General features: G+C 42.6%; 1 protein-coding gene across 2 annotated transcripts in view; it reads right to left on the bottom strand.

The window, feature by feature from the left end:
- BMPER (BMP binding endothelial regulator) overlaps nt 1-11,402 on the bottom strand; it is a 255,436-nt gene extending 244,034 nt beyond the window's left edge. The window contains exons 1-2 of one of the 2 annotated variants that reach the window (XM_082399457.1): nt 10,427-11,402; nt 9,289-9,374 (exon numbers count right to left, since the gene is read on the bottom strand). In XM_082399457.1, coding sequence (XP_082255583.1) covers nt 9,289-9,374; nt 10,427-10,559 — 219 coding nt within the window. In that variant the 5' untranslated portion in view covers nt 10,560-11,402. The remainder of the gene's footprint in view (nt 1-9,288; nt 9,375-10,426) is intronic. The other variant, XM_082399456.1, reaches the window with a different exon arrangement.
- Nucleotides 11,403-17,252: the final 5,850 nt, after the last annotated feature.

Raw genomic sequence — 17,252 nt, 5'->3', positions numbered from 1 at the left:
CCTCACGGCCAAAAGTAAAATTAAATTAAAAAATAAAAATTTTTTAAAAAATGTTTAAAGTAAAACTAAATAAATAAATTAAATTAAATGGGGAGGACTCTGACATGTCTGTCTGGGTGGGTCTACCAGTAATTAGTTTTACATTTCTGCCTCTTACCTGCCACTTCCTCGTTCAATGGTAAATACCCCAAAGGACAGCAAGGCCTCACTGTGAAAGCAACGTTGTGATTAGCTGTCTGGAGATGGACACCAATCAAACAGGTGAACTTTTGAAGATGAAAAATAGAGGAGCAGCCCATCTTGCTAAGCCCCAAATACTTCCCGGGTTTGCTGTCTTTTATGGAAAAGATAGCAGTCGCTTCTACTGAACTTCCATTGTCTGCCCTGACAGAAGTTCAGAGTAAACACATGTCATAGGAATTGACAATAAATTGAAATAAAAGCGGTAGTCCATTAAATCATTTCTTAGAAGTCTTGCAGTAGTCTATGTAATCACTTCTTAGAAGTATAGGATAGGCAGTAATTGCATAGCATTTAGGTAGTGGCAGTAGCTATCATTTTTGAAGTGCTTCCCATCTACCAGACCCTGTTTTAAGAATTTTACATGTTTTGACTCACAGTTCTGACAAAAGCCCTATGATGAAAATATAGATGTCGAGATTCAGAAACATCAGGCAACTCACACAGAGCCATACAACTATGAAAGGAGGCATGGGAACCACTACACTATCATTCCTAAAAAATATACTCATTATAGTATATGTTAAAAACTGGTTTATAGCATACACCTTACTTCCTTCCATTCCAGTTCTGGCCCTTAATAATAATAATTCCACTTACACTGTTTACAAAGGTCTTTCACAAACACCAGCACATTTAATCCATACACATCACCTCAGTTAATGGCTACAGCAAACAGATGGGTTCTGCATTATGATTCCTCTTTAGAAATGAAGCTGAAGGGCACACATACCATTGTGACTTGCCCAGCACCCACGACTAAGGCTCAGAGAGACCAAGGTGGCTGCTGAGTGATGCACAGCTACAAGGTGGCCCTGGGGAGACTTGAACCCATAATTTCAGACACCAAGGCCACCACTCCACAGCTGTACTTCAATGACAAAACAGTCATCAAAAATTTAGTGAAAAAAGAAAATATTTTTCCTGAAGATCTAACTAAGGAATTCAATTATATCATAATATTTTTTAAAGCACCATTAACAGTTTCATAGAGCAAACCTGAAAGTGTACTATGGTAAGATTTATATTAGTCAGGTTCTTTGATAATGTTGCTCTGATTCATAATAAAAAATGCCTCAATGTAGCCTTGCCCATTTTGCGCTTAACTATAGAAACATTCCAAAGACACTTGCAAAATCCTATTACATTTATTCATGAAATTAGTTTTGTTTGGGACCTTTGAAAATGTGGTATTTATTCACTTTTACTAAGACCTTTTTAAATCATAGTTTGGAAAATTTGTGATTTTTGCACTAAATTTTCAAAATCCCTACAGCAATCTTAGTTTGGGATTTCTCTCAAACGAGTTTCCACCGAATTCTATCTATGATCAATTCTACTCCATGGGAAAATGTGCAGCTGGTACTAGGGACCTGGGCACCACTGACTGTTATTGATTGTTTAAGATTGTTCGAGAAGATGATGACAAAGTTCCTTCTATGATGTTCTCCTAGAAGGTTCAGTCTAACTCTGTAATATCTAATACCGCTGGTCTTTCTCTTCTTCAAGCATCTTCTTCCTTGGCCTATGCTTTGTTGGTTCTCCTTCTTCTGTAACCATTTCTCAATCTCTGTCATTGGCTTCTCCCTTTCTAACCTTCTTTTAAATATAGCCCTTCTTCTAGTTACTATTTCTTTTATGGGAGTTTGGGGTTGGTAGATGCAAGCTATTACATTTAGAATGGATAATCCTAATGTATAGCACAGGGAACTATATTCAATATCCTGTGATAAACCATAATGGAAAATAATATGAAAAGAAGAATGTATATATGTGTATACCTGAGTCACTTCTAGTTTCTATTATAGGCTCATTTCTTGAAATCTCAACGTAGACCCCTTCCCAAGACAAATAATTTATTCCCAAAGTTCTGAAATTTATTTCAATGCAGACAGTTAACAAATTGCTGTCTTCTAGTCCTGATTTCTCTAGTGAGATCAAGATCTACATTTTGAAGAGCCTACCGGGTTTTCCTACTTGGAAGGTCTATGAAGCCCAGTCATCAATTCTAAACTCGTTATCCCCACCCACATCTGTGACCTCTTCTCTTCCTACACTGTCTATAACATTGGCTAGAACTTCCAAAATTCCCTTCAATCCACCCCATCTCTCACCTCTGACATCTATTTTATTGCCAAGTGCTATCAACTTGGGTTCCAAAACTCCTCTGCAAGTCTAGGGGTCCCAGCACATGGGTACACTTTTTTTAAGGTGGGTTGTCCAATTTCGATGGTTGTATAAATTGTATAAATTGTGTGCTACCACTGAGAATACATACTACCATGGAGAATACTACCACTGAGAATACATCTACCAGACTGAATAATTTGCTGAAGGGGTCATGCAACAGTGCAGAGCAAGGTATCACTGTGAGTAAGAGGAGAGAGCTAGCACCCAAAATGGAATTTTGAGAGTGAGGCCTGGAAGTAAACAATTCTATTCAAGTAACAGCACCCAGAGCTGCTCCAGAGACACCAAGTGATTAGCACAGTGACTGCTACAGAGACACACTAGCACATCATCCCACTGCAGTGACTACTGCATTTTAATCACTGTGTTTTTCCGGGCATTGTTTGGAGTCTTTTAATCCAAATATTCTAGAACTAGAAGGCAGTGAAAGTAATTCAAAAGAATAAGCAATATTGGTTTATCCCAACACCTTCTTTCTCACTGTCCTTCCCTGTTCCAGGCCGCTTGCCCTCACCTGACCACAACACATCCCTAGTGCCTGTTGTCCAAACTCTGGCCCCTCCACACTCTAAACAGCTCCCACAAAAGCTTCTAGAGGCATTTACATAAAACACATCTTATTGTGTCATGCGGCTGAGCCAAAATATTAAATGGCTCCCCCGATTCCATGAGTGGAACTGAGCTCCTTATTACTGCACTCAAAGTCCTCTATGCTTCCCACCAAGCCTTCTAACTCCAGCTTCCACCGGAGCTTTGGGTACACTGGGCATACTGGACTCCGCCATCTCCACAATTCCCAAGCACACACTCCTCTGTGCCTTTCCTCCAATCACGCCTTGCCAAGGCTATCTTTGCTCCGCCCATCAAAGTCCCAGATGATCCAATCAGAATTCATCTACATCTCCCTTAGTACTTGAGTTTGAGTCCAGCATAGTGTTTTTCTGGCACTCCTATGAAACTTATTTATGCATGTGTCTTTCTCCTCCGTTCCGCTGTGGGCAAGAATCTGTGTTACTGGTCTTTGCCTCCCCAAGGTGCCCAACCAGCAGAATGCTTCAAACACAGAAAAGGCAAAAAATGGAAGGGGAGAATGAAGTGTGAAGAGAAGGAAGAAAGAATAATATTATTGAATTTATAACCTGTTACTCCTAGTGCTTCAAGTGATGTTTTATAGAATTAGAACTGGGAATCAAGAGGTCTTAAAATATACACCCAGCGCATTTGCTGATCTTAACTAAGTTCAACAAGCACACTTGACCTCCTGGGGCCATGAAAGGTGATGTTATTAGTATTTTTTATAGCACAAAGAATCCAACAGACCATCAGTTGGACAGAAGTGCCACAGAAGAGGGTGTGAGAAACTGATATCCTTTGTTTATTCAACGAATTTGTATTAATTGGCTTTATTTTCTATCGTTTTGCCTTGCCTGACTTTTCCTATTATGTCCTGTTCTCCTGCCCTCACTATATCTGAATCCCCATCTGGGGAAGGGCTCTCTTTCCTCGGCATGGTTTCCCACACTTAAAACACAGTTTACAGCTGATGCGCACTAAAAAGGCCGGTGCCTTGAAATGAAAAGAAAGCGTGTTTAAAGTGGGACAGGGATGGGGAAGGGGAGGACACAAGTAAGTAGGCAGCAAAAACCCACTCAGGTCTGGAACGGGGTGAGAGACTTCCACAAGGTGGGCCAGGAAAATCCCCATGATGCCAGACCACTAGGCAGTTTTTCCAGAATTACAGCACTTCTGAGTCCCAACCCTACCCTTCTGCCAATAAAAGTACAAGTGAAGGTGACCCCACAGGCATAGAGACGTAAATACTCTGCAGAAAAAAGAGGCCCCTCTTCCATGGAAAGTTTTTTTAGTGTTTAATGGAGAGCAAGGGGAAAACTTATACCAGGGCTCACAGACCACTGGACCAATAAGGAAACAACTCAGATCGACCCAGTCCAAGTCTAGAGGGATAGAAAACCCCACAAAATGTCACTGACTTAGCCCTGTTCTTTCATAACTATGGGTGGGCTTGGCATCATTATCCCTATGTCTTTTCTCCATCAGCTTCCATTTTCTCCCTTTTCTGATGAAACTTGGCATCTAATTCCATGTGAGGAAATAAGAATTTAACATCATCATCAACATCATCATCATCAACATCATCATCATCAACAACAATAATGCATCCTTCTGACTATATGCCAAGCTCTGGACCAAGCCTTAAATGCTGTATCTCATTTGATTCTCACAGCAAGTCTATGAGCTCGGTAGTGATAGACGTCCCACTCTCCAGATGAGGAAACGGAGACTTAGAAAGGTGAAGTAACTTTCCCGAGTTCACCATCAGTAAGTGACAGAGCCAAGATCCGAACCCAGGCCTGTCTGATGCCAGGGCCAAGGCTCTTTGCCAAAATGATATGAAACCAGCCAATAGCTGCCTAAACTGTGTCTTCCTCTAAAAGGGCCATCCAAGTCCAGACCTGGTCATGTTACAAGACCAAGATCACTCTGACTGCTCCCCAATGTAAGCCTACGTCAGCTTTGCAGAGGCTGAAATAACTCTCTGAGCCCTTGGAAGTTATCTGTAGACGTTTGTAAGTAGTAAATGACCAGCAGAAGCAAGTTGGTTTACCATAGAAAACACTGTTTTCACATCCCAGATCTGTCTCTTAGTAACTATGTAACCTCAGGACATTTGCTCCACCTCTCTGAGCCTCAAGAAAGCATGGGTAATAATAATTGTCTATGAGCTGGTACTGGTGAATTTGCCAGCACAATGCTGTAAATTAGTTACATTTCCCCCCAAACTGTTGTATTGAGTACCTTATTCTATGGAAAGGCAATTGGTCGCAACACTGTCTAAACAGAGTATAAATAAATAAATAAATAGATAAATAAATAAATAACTCCTGATCATTTCCTTAGTGAGCATCCAAATCCAAAGTCCAAAAGTGATACAAAACAATTTCCAAAAAATTGTGGCAACCTATGCATATGTGCATGTACTAAGTGTATCTCTCTGAACACATAAGGACTATTTTTTATCTCCTCTCCCTCTCTCTCTCCTTCACCCTCCTGGCTCTCCCTCTCTCCACCTCTTTCTCTCTCTCTCTCTCCCTCTCTCTCTCTCTCTCTCACACACACACACACACACACACACACACACACACACACACACACGAATTGAATCCTGATGCACCGCTATCTCCCTCATTCTCAAACACGTGCCTAACACTTGTTCAGATAATAGATAACTAGTCTCTAGCCAGTTAATTTGAACAATAAAAAACATGAGGCTCTTATAGAGATAAGGTACCCAAGAGAATCAAAGATGCTGGTAGCTGCTTGTTTAGTGACAGAAGATTTTTGTGATTAAAAAGTGGAAGACAGCAGACAAAGCCCCCTCTGTTTGCACCACTTGGTTGGCTCCAAGCTAGGTGGAGCCCTGCTTCTTGTAACACCAAATCTCACGTTGCTTTTTATGAGCAGAGGGTCCATTTCTAAATTGCACCCCTGGATTTAAAAGAGGAAATTTAAACCTCAGAATAATGTTTTTTGCTGAACAAAATGTATGCCAAACTAAGCTCTGACTGACTTCTGGTTTTCTGAGTCCCAGCCTCCAAAGTTTTCTCAGGTTTCCAGTACTGGGCCGAACTCACTGGCTTGTGCCATTTCCTTCTATGCTACGGTTAGGTGGAAAAGGGGTGAGAAGCAGGGTACCACTTCCGCAGGTTCACTGGATGGATATGGGAATGCCCGAAAGATCCAGAGGACCACTTTAGCTTCATTAGCTGAGAGAGGCTGGCTCCTATCAGCTGTACTTCACGGAAGGCACCAACGTGTTGTCCTAGGCATTACGGGAAAAATAATTCTAGCAAGAAGGGGGAATACATCATACAAAACAGCAATAAGTCTGGGCCTTCCTAACTCAGCCCCACAAAAGACCATTTTGTAAGATGGGGAAAAGCTGTACTTTGCTTTCTAACTGAACAATGAAGCACTTGCATCTTTAATCCAAACTGTCTACCCACTTCCCTAGATTTCAGGACAATGGCCTAACTTCTCACCTTCCCTCTTGAATAGTTGAACCCACACACTTTAGAATGATACCCATCAGCAGCTAACAAACAGGTTATTCTTGGACCACGACTGATGCTGGCAAATGCTCGGGTCCAGGCAGACAAGGATAAATGAGAATAAAATTATTCAGTTCTGTTTGCCGTGGCCACTGCATCCGCAGTCATCCTCAAAATTCCCACAGAAATAAGCTCATTCCACCTTTGAAACATTTCGGAGCTTAAAAGTTTAAATCAGGCCAAGTTGATTTTGTAGGGTTTTTCAACCTTTTACACTGTAATTACATGCAGGACTTTGTGCCACCTATTTCCTCCCAACTGTAACATTTTACATCTTTTTTAAGCATACGTTGAGGTTAGCTTTTTTTTTTTTTTTTTACATGTTATGAAACAAGATATGAGCTTATACTCAGCTTTAGGTAACTTTCTGCCAAAAGGCTGGACCAACACAAACTAAATATGACTATTTTCTTTATCCAAAGTACAGTTTTGACTATTACATACCCTCTTAATGTACATACATAAAACTAGCTCACAACTAAAGCTCCCTGCAGGTCAGCTGAAATCATAATGAGATTTTCCTTTCATATAATGTGATTAACAAATGTTAGCTAACCGAACTCCTAAAAGACTCAAAAGAAAAAAAGCAAAATTACTCAAGCAATGCCAAAAAGTCAAATAACTCAACAAACTTTCTATTTTTTTCTTTGCTTTTTCACATCTTTAACTTAGAAAACAGCCTGTTTCACTTGATTATATGCATGTGCTCTAGAGGCAGGTGAGAGTGAGTTCCAGCTCCACTATTTACTAAAATGCAACCTTCACAAGCTACTAAACTCCTCTAGCCTCAGTTTCCTCATCTGTAAAACAGGGGGGCAAAAATCCTCAAGGGATTTTTGTGAAGATTAAATGAAACAATGCAGGCTTCAATAAGTGTGGGCAAATAGTGTTTCATAAATGTTAGTTGCTATTGCTGACATTATCTATCTGCTAAATAAGTCTACCTTCCAACCTAAAAAAAAAATGTCAACCAGCCTCATGGCAGTCTAGGTGCTTTGAAATTCATATACTGCAATGGGTCCCTCAGAAACTTACAAGAGCAGACACAAATAAAGGAGTGGTCGTACATCTATTCTTACTCAACTTTATCAAGTATTACAAATGTTTGGGAAGCAATAATAACTATGACAGCTTGGGCCCCATAATCCTAAACCCCTGCAAAGGTCACGGCAACATATCACTGAGGCTTTCAGCTAGTGAGAGCTCTGAGGCATCCTCTGAATAGCAAGTGAGTTGGAGTGCCAGAGTCCAGACTTTATACGTTTAGAAAGGATTTCTGACAGCTCTTACGAAGGCAGATACCTCCAAATGTTACTCGAAGATATAAATGAACCTACCACCCGTCTGAACTTAATCAATGCATTTCTGGAATAAGTATCACTCCAGAACTCCAACTGACGCATCTTTTCAGATTCACTCTTTACCTTCAAAACAGCAAGATTCTAATATCTGTTTTATTAGCAGTAAGGCTGTACTTTCCGGGAAAGGCACTACTTCCCCCAGGGCAGAGTATGGAAAAGGGGAAATGCTGTATGGAGAATTTTTATATTATTTGGGAACAGTCTGCAAAATCCAAACTGTATATTTAAACTTTACAAATGTAACAATATTGTAACGCTTATCTCTGCAAACGGAATGCATTTTTACCTCTATTTCTGTTGATTTCCTTAGTCTTCAGAACCTGATAATCATTTGATACAGACATTCACCTTCACCCATTTATCATTTCACAGCATTGACCTCATCTCTTGTCATGAAAAAGTTTGGGTAGTTTAAACCCAGATGGCTTGGCTTTCACCTAAACACAGAAGAATCCCTTCTCTGGTTCCATACAGCATGTTGATCTGATAACAAGCAGTCATCTATCACTTGGGGGCTTTGCATCTGACTGCCTTAATGTATTTCCAACAGGGTTTTGTGATGTGTAGTTTTTAATCAAGGTTTGCAAAACTGATTGGCATGTAAAACACTTTTAAGCAAAAAATGTTGTTCTTTGTAAGTCTCTATTTCAGCTCAGAAATTCTTATTCGTATAACTTAATCTCCGCCGTGTGGTTACTTATTAGACCTTATCATTAACTATTAAGTTAAAATAAATTGAAACAAAAATTTTTTTTAATCTACTAGCCACTGCCAGTGTTAACTAAGCAGCTGAAAGCCAAGTGTCATCCTCTAAGGATAGAATATCCTTTCTGACTCATGCTTCCAAATCAGAACTACAAAGACTGTTTTTGAGAGCTTAGGATATAAGAGAGGCAAAGAAATCCAAGATTACATCTTGTCCTCATGTTTGTGCTTTGTGACTCTCACCTCTTTTTCCCCTTGTCATATACCTTATCCCAGACCTTTATACCTAAATGTTATCATTTTCACACTGAGCTCAGACAACAGAATCAAGGCAGAAAGTGTGGTGGCACCTATGATTTGGTGGCAATAGCCATTCCTGGGAACAGAAGGGCAAATGGTAATTATCACTGAGACGATGCCATACCAAGTCCACCTTAAGTTTACTTCTGTAAACTGATGTCAAAGATAAGAATTCCAAGACTGATGAAATGGAAACTGCAAAAGTCCATAATACTCAGAAATTCAACTGAATTCAATTCACCAGCTATCTGAAGTTTTGTAATGACCAAAACCAGTTTTTAAGATTTGGTCATATTACATTTAATGCATTCACCTTATCAGAGGGAGCAATTGACTTCACATTACCTGATCTCCATACTCACCATGCAGACACACATTATACAAGGGTTGTCCGTGATAAATGGAATCTGGAGAACTTCACCTTCATTTTCACATTTTGCAACAGAACCTGAAGGGGAAAATAAGTTATTTAAATTTAGCTTAGTGCCATTGTTACAAAAATAGAATTTTTACATTAATGCTTTTTGAAACAACTATACCCAAATTTCAGAAATTCCTAATGAGTTTTAAATTCTCAAACTCACCCAAAAGAAGTCCCCCCGAAGAAAATCTATTTTAAATAGTTTTATTAGAACAGGTTTGTTTTGTTTTTTTTAAAGGCCGTGCTATATAGATAGATTTTCTGCTTTCGATGGTTTAAGCACAATTCCAAGTATTTCACTGGATCCTTAATAATACCCCTCCTTCATGAAGGCATTTCAAGTAAACACACACTCCCACATGCAAAAAAAATTCAAATTGGCCATTAAGGCAGATTTTAAATTTGAACAGAATTCAGGACAGTGTCAATGAACAGGCCTTTATATGAATCCGCCTCATATTGTCTTGAGCTGAAATCACTTTTTGAAACACAATCTTCTTTCCTCTTTTAGAAATTGCCTCAATATTTTCTTTTTTGCACCAGGTGTCACTAAAGTATGTCCTTCAGAATAGCAGCTGAGGTCTTCACCTGCCTGAAAGCATATAATTATTATATCCTGCTGTTATTACCCTTTTAAAATATGATAGTTTCTTTAAATTCAAGGTGCTTTAAAAAGCACTCCCTGTACAGAAGCTATACTGGAACCCTATAGAGTGAGAAAGGCCGATGGGTGGAAAACGGTCAAATTTTTTTCTTTAATTGTATACGGGAGAAAAGATCAAAATAAAGATTGAAGAAAACTAAAAATAAATAAAGGAACTTCTCAAATTCAAATAGAAGAATCTCCGTTATCACTACAGTATTGATGTCAACAGCCTCCTCGCCCTCCACCCCTTAACCTACTCACTGCCTTCCCACCCCTTAGCCCCGCGGGTTTCGCTTCTTGCCCACCGCCCGCGAGGGGCAGGCTCCTAGGTGCTCGCTCCCCGCCCTCCCGTCCCCGAGGCCAGCCAGCGCTTCCTCTCCCAGGTATCAAGCCACCGTCCGGGAGGGTCGGTCCCTCCCGCCCCCTCCCCTACCTGTCAAGAAGGAGGAAGCCAGAGACATGGGGACCCCCGAGCAATTGAGCAGCAGCAAGACGCAGCAGGTAATCCCGGGCGAGCGCCGGCAGGGACGCTCAGCCAGAGCCCTGACGCCGGAGAACCAGAGCATCGTCACCTGGAGGGAATCCCGGGCGACTGCAGGTCCCGCGCCGCCGCCTATGCTCCACTACCGCCGCTCGCAGTCAAAAAGGGCTCTCAGCCGGCGAGTTCGGAGACAGTCCGCTAAGGAGGGAGGCGGGCGCCCGGGAGCCTGGGGCGGGGGGGTGGGGGGGGTCTGGAGGGGGAGGCGGGAGAGCGAGGCGAGGGGTGAGGGGCGCCCAGGGAGGAGGGGTCCTGTGGCCAGGCTCCTCCAATGCGGCTTTTTTTTTTTAAGGAGTTGCTCGCAGCGGTTTAGTCGTCGGCTCCTCCATACTAGAGAGGGGGCCGGGAGGAGGGGGTATCGGAGCAGCCGGAGATAGGCAGAAAGGAGTGGCTGCGCTTCCCGCTGCGCACCGCTGCACAGCCGCCGCCGCCGCCCGGGCTGCAGCGACTGCCCGGGGCGCGCCGCTGCCGCGGCGTCCTCCACTCCTGCCCTCCCACCTCCTGACGGCCCCTCAGGCTCTCAGCCCGGCCCGCGCGCACGCTCGCTCCGGCGCCGGAGACCCGGGCGCCCCGGGCGCCTCTGGGAACCCGCTGGGGGCGCCCGGGCGCAGGGGGGATTGCAGAAGCCCCGCGCCGGGCGCTTGTCTTCGCCAGCTGTCCAGCCCGCTACCCAGCCCCTCGAGGGAGGCCACTTGCCCCGGGGCACGGAGCGGAGCGGGGCAGGCGTGTCTCCACCGCCCGGAGCGCGCAGCGCCTCCTCCCTTTCCCGGGGGAGCCCTCCCCTAGCCGGGAATGCCGCGCCACCCCCGCTCACACCCGGGTGCTCCAACCCTGGGAGGGAGCAGAATATGGGACGCAGGGCGCCTCACCACCCCTGCTCGTTCCCAGACGCCCCAGCTTTGGGATGGAGCGACACGGGGCGCCGGGGTGGGGGGTGGGGGCCGCGCGACTTTTCACTCCCTGCTTTGCTTCTGTCTGCTGGGGGCGAGACAGCGGACTCCCGCGCTGAGCGGACAGAGGGGCGAGGGGCCTTCCAGATCAGTGTTCTGTGCTTATGTGTCTGCCAGTCGTGACACTAGGGAAGACAGAAGCTGAAACTACACGCAAGGTCGATTAATAAACGCACAGAGGCGAACGCTTCTCGCCCTTAAAAAAAGAGAACAGTCGCTCCATGACTCCTCCCATCCAACCCCGGGCGGACCGGGGCGGGGAGATGCTGTTTGACTAATCATTCACTGACCCGAGAAAGAGGGAGGGACCGGCGCGGCGGCTAATCTCCAGCAGGAATAGCCACCCTGCGGCCTCTGCAGCCGCAGCCCTGGGCGTCCAGGAGTCCGACCCTACGTACGGCCCGCGGATCCCCCCGGCCGGATCGCGGCCTCCTGCTCAGGCCGTGGCACCCTTTGCTCAAAGTGGGGGATGCAGTGGAGGAGAGAAGAATTTTTGTAACCAAATGGGAATTAGGGGACGCTTGGCAAGTGTTGGGACCTGATGATCAGCTGTCCTCGGAGCTCGCCTTGGGTCGCCGGCTTCCTCTTCCCACGAATGGAAACGGGGCCCCCTCACGCCCATCCTCCTGGCGGGTCGGCCTGGGTGGATCTAAACGGCAGTCGCGGACTAACCAAGCACGTTTCTCAGCGGGACGCACCTAACAGTTTCCCGGCGCAAAGTGGGTTGTCGGTAGTCGCAGAAAATAAACTATACCTTTGCAAATATATTAGTCAGTTTGCGGACACATTTAGTACAGTTTCCTCTTAAGCCCTCCCCTCTTTGGGGGGGCGGGGGCTGTTTATTTGTTTTTATTTTTTCGAGTAGTTGGAGCCTTCACTTAAAGCTGCAATGCCCACATTCCGGCACGCCAAGGAGCCAATACGAGCGCATTGCTCTGACAAGGGAAAAGTAAGAGAGGGGAAAGCTGTCATTAGCTTAGCACGCTCCATTTCCCTCTCAAAACAGATTTTTAGTGTAAAACTTAAATTAAAAGAGAAGAAAGATGATGTGTGGTTGCTTTTTTCCCCCCCAAATAACCACCACGGCCAGGCAGCTCCTTGAAAATCAGAGTGTTTAATGTATTTACTAACGATAAAGAGAACATGCATAAAAAGAAATCTCTAAACCTAGCCTTACCTCCCAATCCATTTTTTATCAAAAAAATAAAATAAAAACGTTTATGACTACAGAGAAGTACAGTCAGTTGAAACCACTACCTAAAAAAGATTCTCTCTGCATGAGGCTTTTAGATAAAGATGATAATCGTGACTTAATTAAGGAAAACGGAATAATGGGTAGGCTGGGAGACCTTTCATTGCCCTAGACTTCAGCAGTAGACCTGGATAAACTCACATTAGAGAACTGCAGGCTATTTGAAGAGTACACATTAGTTACTCAGATGTGCCTTCCCTGACATCAGCCATACGTCCTCAAGGGTTTGCATGACAAAAGTCTTTATGATGGAATCTGTGTGTGTGTGGCATTTCTCAAACTAGGGACCTGGTGCTTTGGGGTGCACTGGAACTTGCCTTATAGGTATAAATCCAAAAACCACCTGGAAAACATTTTCGTCTGCCTGGAAGTTTACCAATGGGAAAGATGCTCAGAAGCCTTTGGCAAACCTGTCCCTTCTTCCTGTTTGTTCTAATCAGCTGCCACCAGTGATTTCCCCTGCTGCTTTCTTGGCAAATAGACCCTACTTCTGGAAGAGCATCTTTCTCCCCAAAGGGCTTATCAGCCCACCACTGCTGCTGCCACCACCCCTTCAAGTGACAGTCTATCAGCTGCCAGTTGGCCTCTGTCTACACAAACCTGAGATATTCTAGGGTCAAAAAAAGAAAGAAAAGAAGCAGGCATGCACTGAAAAGCATACAGCTTCTGCCTTCACTTGTTTAAAGTAAAGGGCAGTACCATCCAAATCCCCAAATGCTCTTGACTGAAATCAGAAGGAGAACAGATATGTGTTTGGCTCTGTTTATGACATTTTTCAATGTAATGGAGGTAATGGGTCCCAAAGATCATTATTTAACTACAGCTATCTCATGCTCTTCAAAATAAAATATATAACCTAATCAGACCAAAAGAGAACGAGGCCTGTGGTAGGAGAATTCTCTTCATCTCTTGGCAAAACTATGATGCTGAATTTGCACTGAAAAATCCAACTAAATATACCACTTAGTAATGTGGATTCAAAGTTACTTCAAGAGAAATTACAGCAGCCCAGTTTCCTAAAAATAGAAATAAATAGACCCTTCAAAAAGGCAGCAGGGGAAAGGAATTGTGATACCAACCACTAGGGAGGGCCGAAAGTATTCCATAAATGTGTGAGGGTTTTGCTTTATGAAAGACACGAGGCATTTCAGACTTGATGAGGATAAGGGATGGTGCTACCTAGGAGCTTGCAGTCTAGTAAGGGAGATAAAGCATGTTTATAAATGAATGCAGTACAAGGTAGGAAATGAATGTAAGAGGAGGAGATAACATGCCCTGTCATGGAAGTTTAAAGAAAGAAGAGACTTAGCTTCATGGAGGAGGTGGCAAAGGAGCTGAGATTTGAAAAGCAGGGGAGGCTTTAGTAGAAAGAAGGACAATCCAGGAGCAGCAGAGAGTAACAGCAGGGAGACGCATGATTTACAAAGAGAATGGGGAGCAGTCATTTAATTGGCTCTATCTGTCAGCTGAGCAGAGCTGTGGGAAGGCTTGATAATGAGGGATGTATAGACAGCACTTGAAGGATCCACCTCAGATTAGCAACAGGATATTTACCATGGAGTAAGTGCCTACCTCTTAGAAACAACCAGACTACATTTCTTTAGATTGGAAAGTATTTCTGCAGGTGCATTCAGCAATCTGTGCATTTATTCATTATTAATCATGATACTGGAGAGCACCATTTCCACCTCCATCTGTTCAAAAGGGTTTGGGTGATGGAATGAGTAATACATCATGAATCAGTTTCTCAACCTCTTTAGCAATGGCTATATGATTCTTCTGGGGATGAAAGTAGAAATGGTGCTTTGACATTTTTTTTTAAAACACTGGAGATCTTAGAGATCATATAAACCAACTCCCTGCCCTTTCCCTTTGAGAATGAGAATTCTGAAGACTGACAGGGAAATGACTTGCCTAGGGTCACACAGCTAGTTAATGGCATAGCCCATTTAAACAGAGTTCCTCTGACTCTCTGATCATAATGCTTTCCATTACAACTGTTCTGCCTTATTGAGTCATAAGAATATAGGAAAGGACCACTGGATGTTTTAGATATGATACAAATTAAAGTTATAGAGTTAGCTCAATTGGTACTGAAATATCTATTGAACTGAACTGGCACCAATGACACAAGTTGTAAGACCAAGAAAAACAGACCACAACTTCGCTCACCAGTTGAACAGTGACTTTACTCTTAGGTCACTAGGCTAAAACATTAAAGAACTGCACTCTCTTCTGGGTTTTGCTACTGGTTTGCTCAGTTTCTGGTCCTTCAGACAGGAGAGGGTACCATTGAGGCTGATGAGAAGTCCTCTAGATTCTGCCAGAGGGCTCTAAATAATGTCATTCCAAAAAGTCAGAGGCTCTGAAATTACTTTTTTTTGTGAAGGTGAAGAGACTGGAGACAATGACAAAAGCATCATTTTAGTGATATTGGTCTATTTTATTTAAATGATCTCTATTAAAATTGAATTATTTTCATTAAGTGATCTTTCTCTCACTTAATCATTTTCTCTACTGTTTGTAGCCTTAAGGGTCTTTTCATACGACTGTATTCACTGAAGAGTTTATTCATTTTTAAAGCAGGGCATTTTGATAAAGACGATGGGATCGAGGCATTTTTAGACACAGTTGCACTGAAATAACAAAATCACTGTTTTTTTAAATTTTGAATTAATATTGCAATAAATAAACTCCCCTTCACTCCTTCCCTGACCCTCACTCACCTTTGGCCTCACCCCAATCCCTGCCTCAAGGATGGTGGTTCATCATGAGTAATGAAGTGAGTTTTGCCTGTTTTACAAAGTACTTGTTCATTTAAATGTCCATGAGCCAAAACAACCACATTGGAGTGTCATAGATTCTCCAGTTCTACAATTAAAACAAAAGCAACTATTTTTCAAAGATTTTTAAAAATTTCATCAACATCTAAAATGCTTAATAAAGAAATCATTTTGATATTGGAAGTTATAAAAATCAGATACAAATTTGACTCCACTAGGTAGGCACCAATGTTTGCTCATTAATAGAGTATGATCTTTGAGAAAGTGTCCTCATCTCTACATTCCATCTGGGAAGTAACTCCCCAAAACAACTTTGCCTAATCACCAGCTTCATTGGCACCAAAGCTGTAACCCTATCTGTCTATCTGAAGTAAGGGATAGTTGAGGGAATCTCAGCACAAGCCCAAGACACCAGAATATAAAGCCAATGCCCTATGCCTATTGTTCTAGGTTTTACGAGCTCCTTTAAATCAAGTTTGGAGTATCAACAGAGCTGAGAAAATCACCATTGCCTCAGAACTATTATTAGAGATTATCTATAGACTCAGAGAGAAACAGTTCAACATTACCTACCTAAGGATGTATATTCCAAGATGCTAGTTAACATGTATGGAGACTCTGGCAGAGAATCCTGGCTGTCCCCCAACATCCATTCTTTCTCAGTATTGAGTCCCTAATTTGTGCAGTGTGTATGGCTTATTGGCAATAAACACCACTTTTCTCAGCCGTGAGTGATCCCATGACTAACTTCCAGCCAATAGAGTAGAAATGGAAAGTATCTTTAAAGAAGGGACATACACTTCCTTCTTCCCTTCCTCCTTTCTGGAAGGAAGAAACAGAAGTAATGCTGGAATAGAAGCAGAAATAATGCTGCTGGAGCTCCAGCAACCCCCTTGTCCCATGTAAAGGCCTCAGGAAAAAAACTTTAGGGACATGGCAGAGCAAGAAGAGAGAAGTTTAGACTCTGTTACCATGAAATGCAGTATGAGCCCTGGGCTGACTACCTCTGACTTTCAACACCCGTCTTGTTTCAGCCCTTGTTGGTGTTTTCTTTCCCTTGTTATTTTCAACTAAATATAAAATCTTCTGAAATAATTAGCCTCAAAGACAAAGTGCCCAATAAAAACTAAATATATTAATTAATTAATTTATTTATTATACACTTTCTGAGACAATGAACAAATCTAGGATTTCAATCACCTGTGTAGTCCCTGTTTACATGTGCCTTATCAGTTTTAGGAAATTTAGAGGAACTTATACTATTCTTTCTTTGAAAAAACAATCTTTAAATATTTGTACATCCATGTTCATAGTTGTATTAGTCACAATAGCCAAAAGACAGAAGCATCTCAATTGTTCATCAGCAGATAAATGGATAAGCAAAATGTGGTATATACATACAATGGAACATTATTCAGCCTTGAAAAGGAAGGAAATGCTGACACAGGCTACAATATAGATAAAGCTTGAGGACATTATGCTAAGTGAAATAAGCCAATTACAAAAAGACAAATACTATACAGTTCCACTTATTTGAGGTCCCTAGAGTAGTCAAATTTATAGAGACAGGAAGTAGAATGGTAGTTACCAAGGGCTGGGGGAAGGAGGGATGGAGAGCTATTGTCTAATGGGTATAGAGTTTTAGTTTTGCAAGATGAAAAACATTCTGGAAATTTGTTATACAACAATGTGAATGTACTTTACACTACTGAACTGTAAACTTAAAAATGGTTAAG

The sequence above is a fragment of the Balaenoptera borealis genome (assembly GCF_965194805.1).
Source record: "Balaenoptera borealis genome assembly, chromosome: 7".
In the NCBI taxonomy this organism is placed as follows: domain Eukaryota; kingdom Metazoa; phylum Chordata; class Mammalia; order Artiodactyla; family Balaenopteridae; genus Balaenoptera; species Balaenoptera borealis.
Note: the sequence above shows the minus strand (reverse complement) of the source record. Positions and strands in the feature narration are given on the sequence as shown.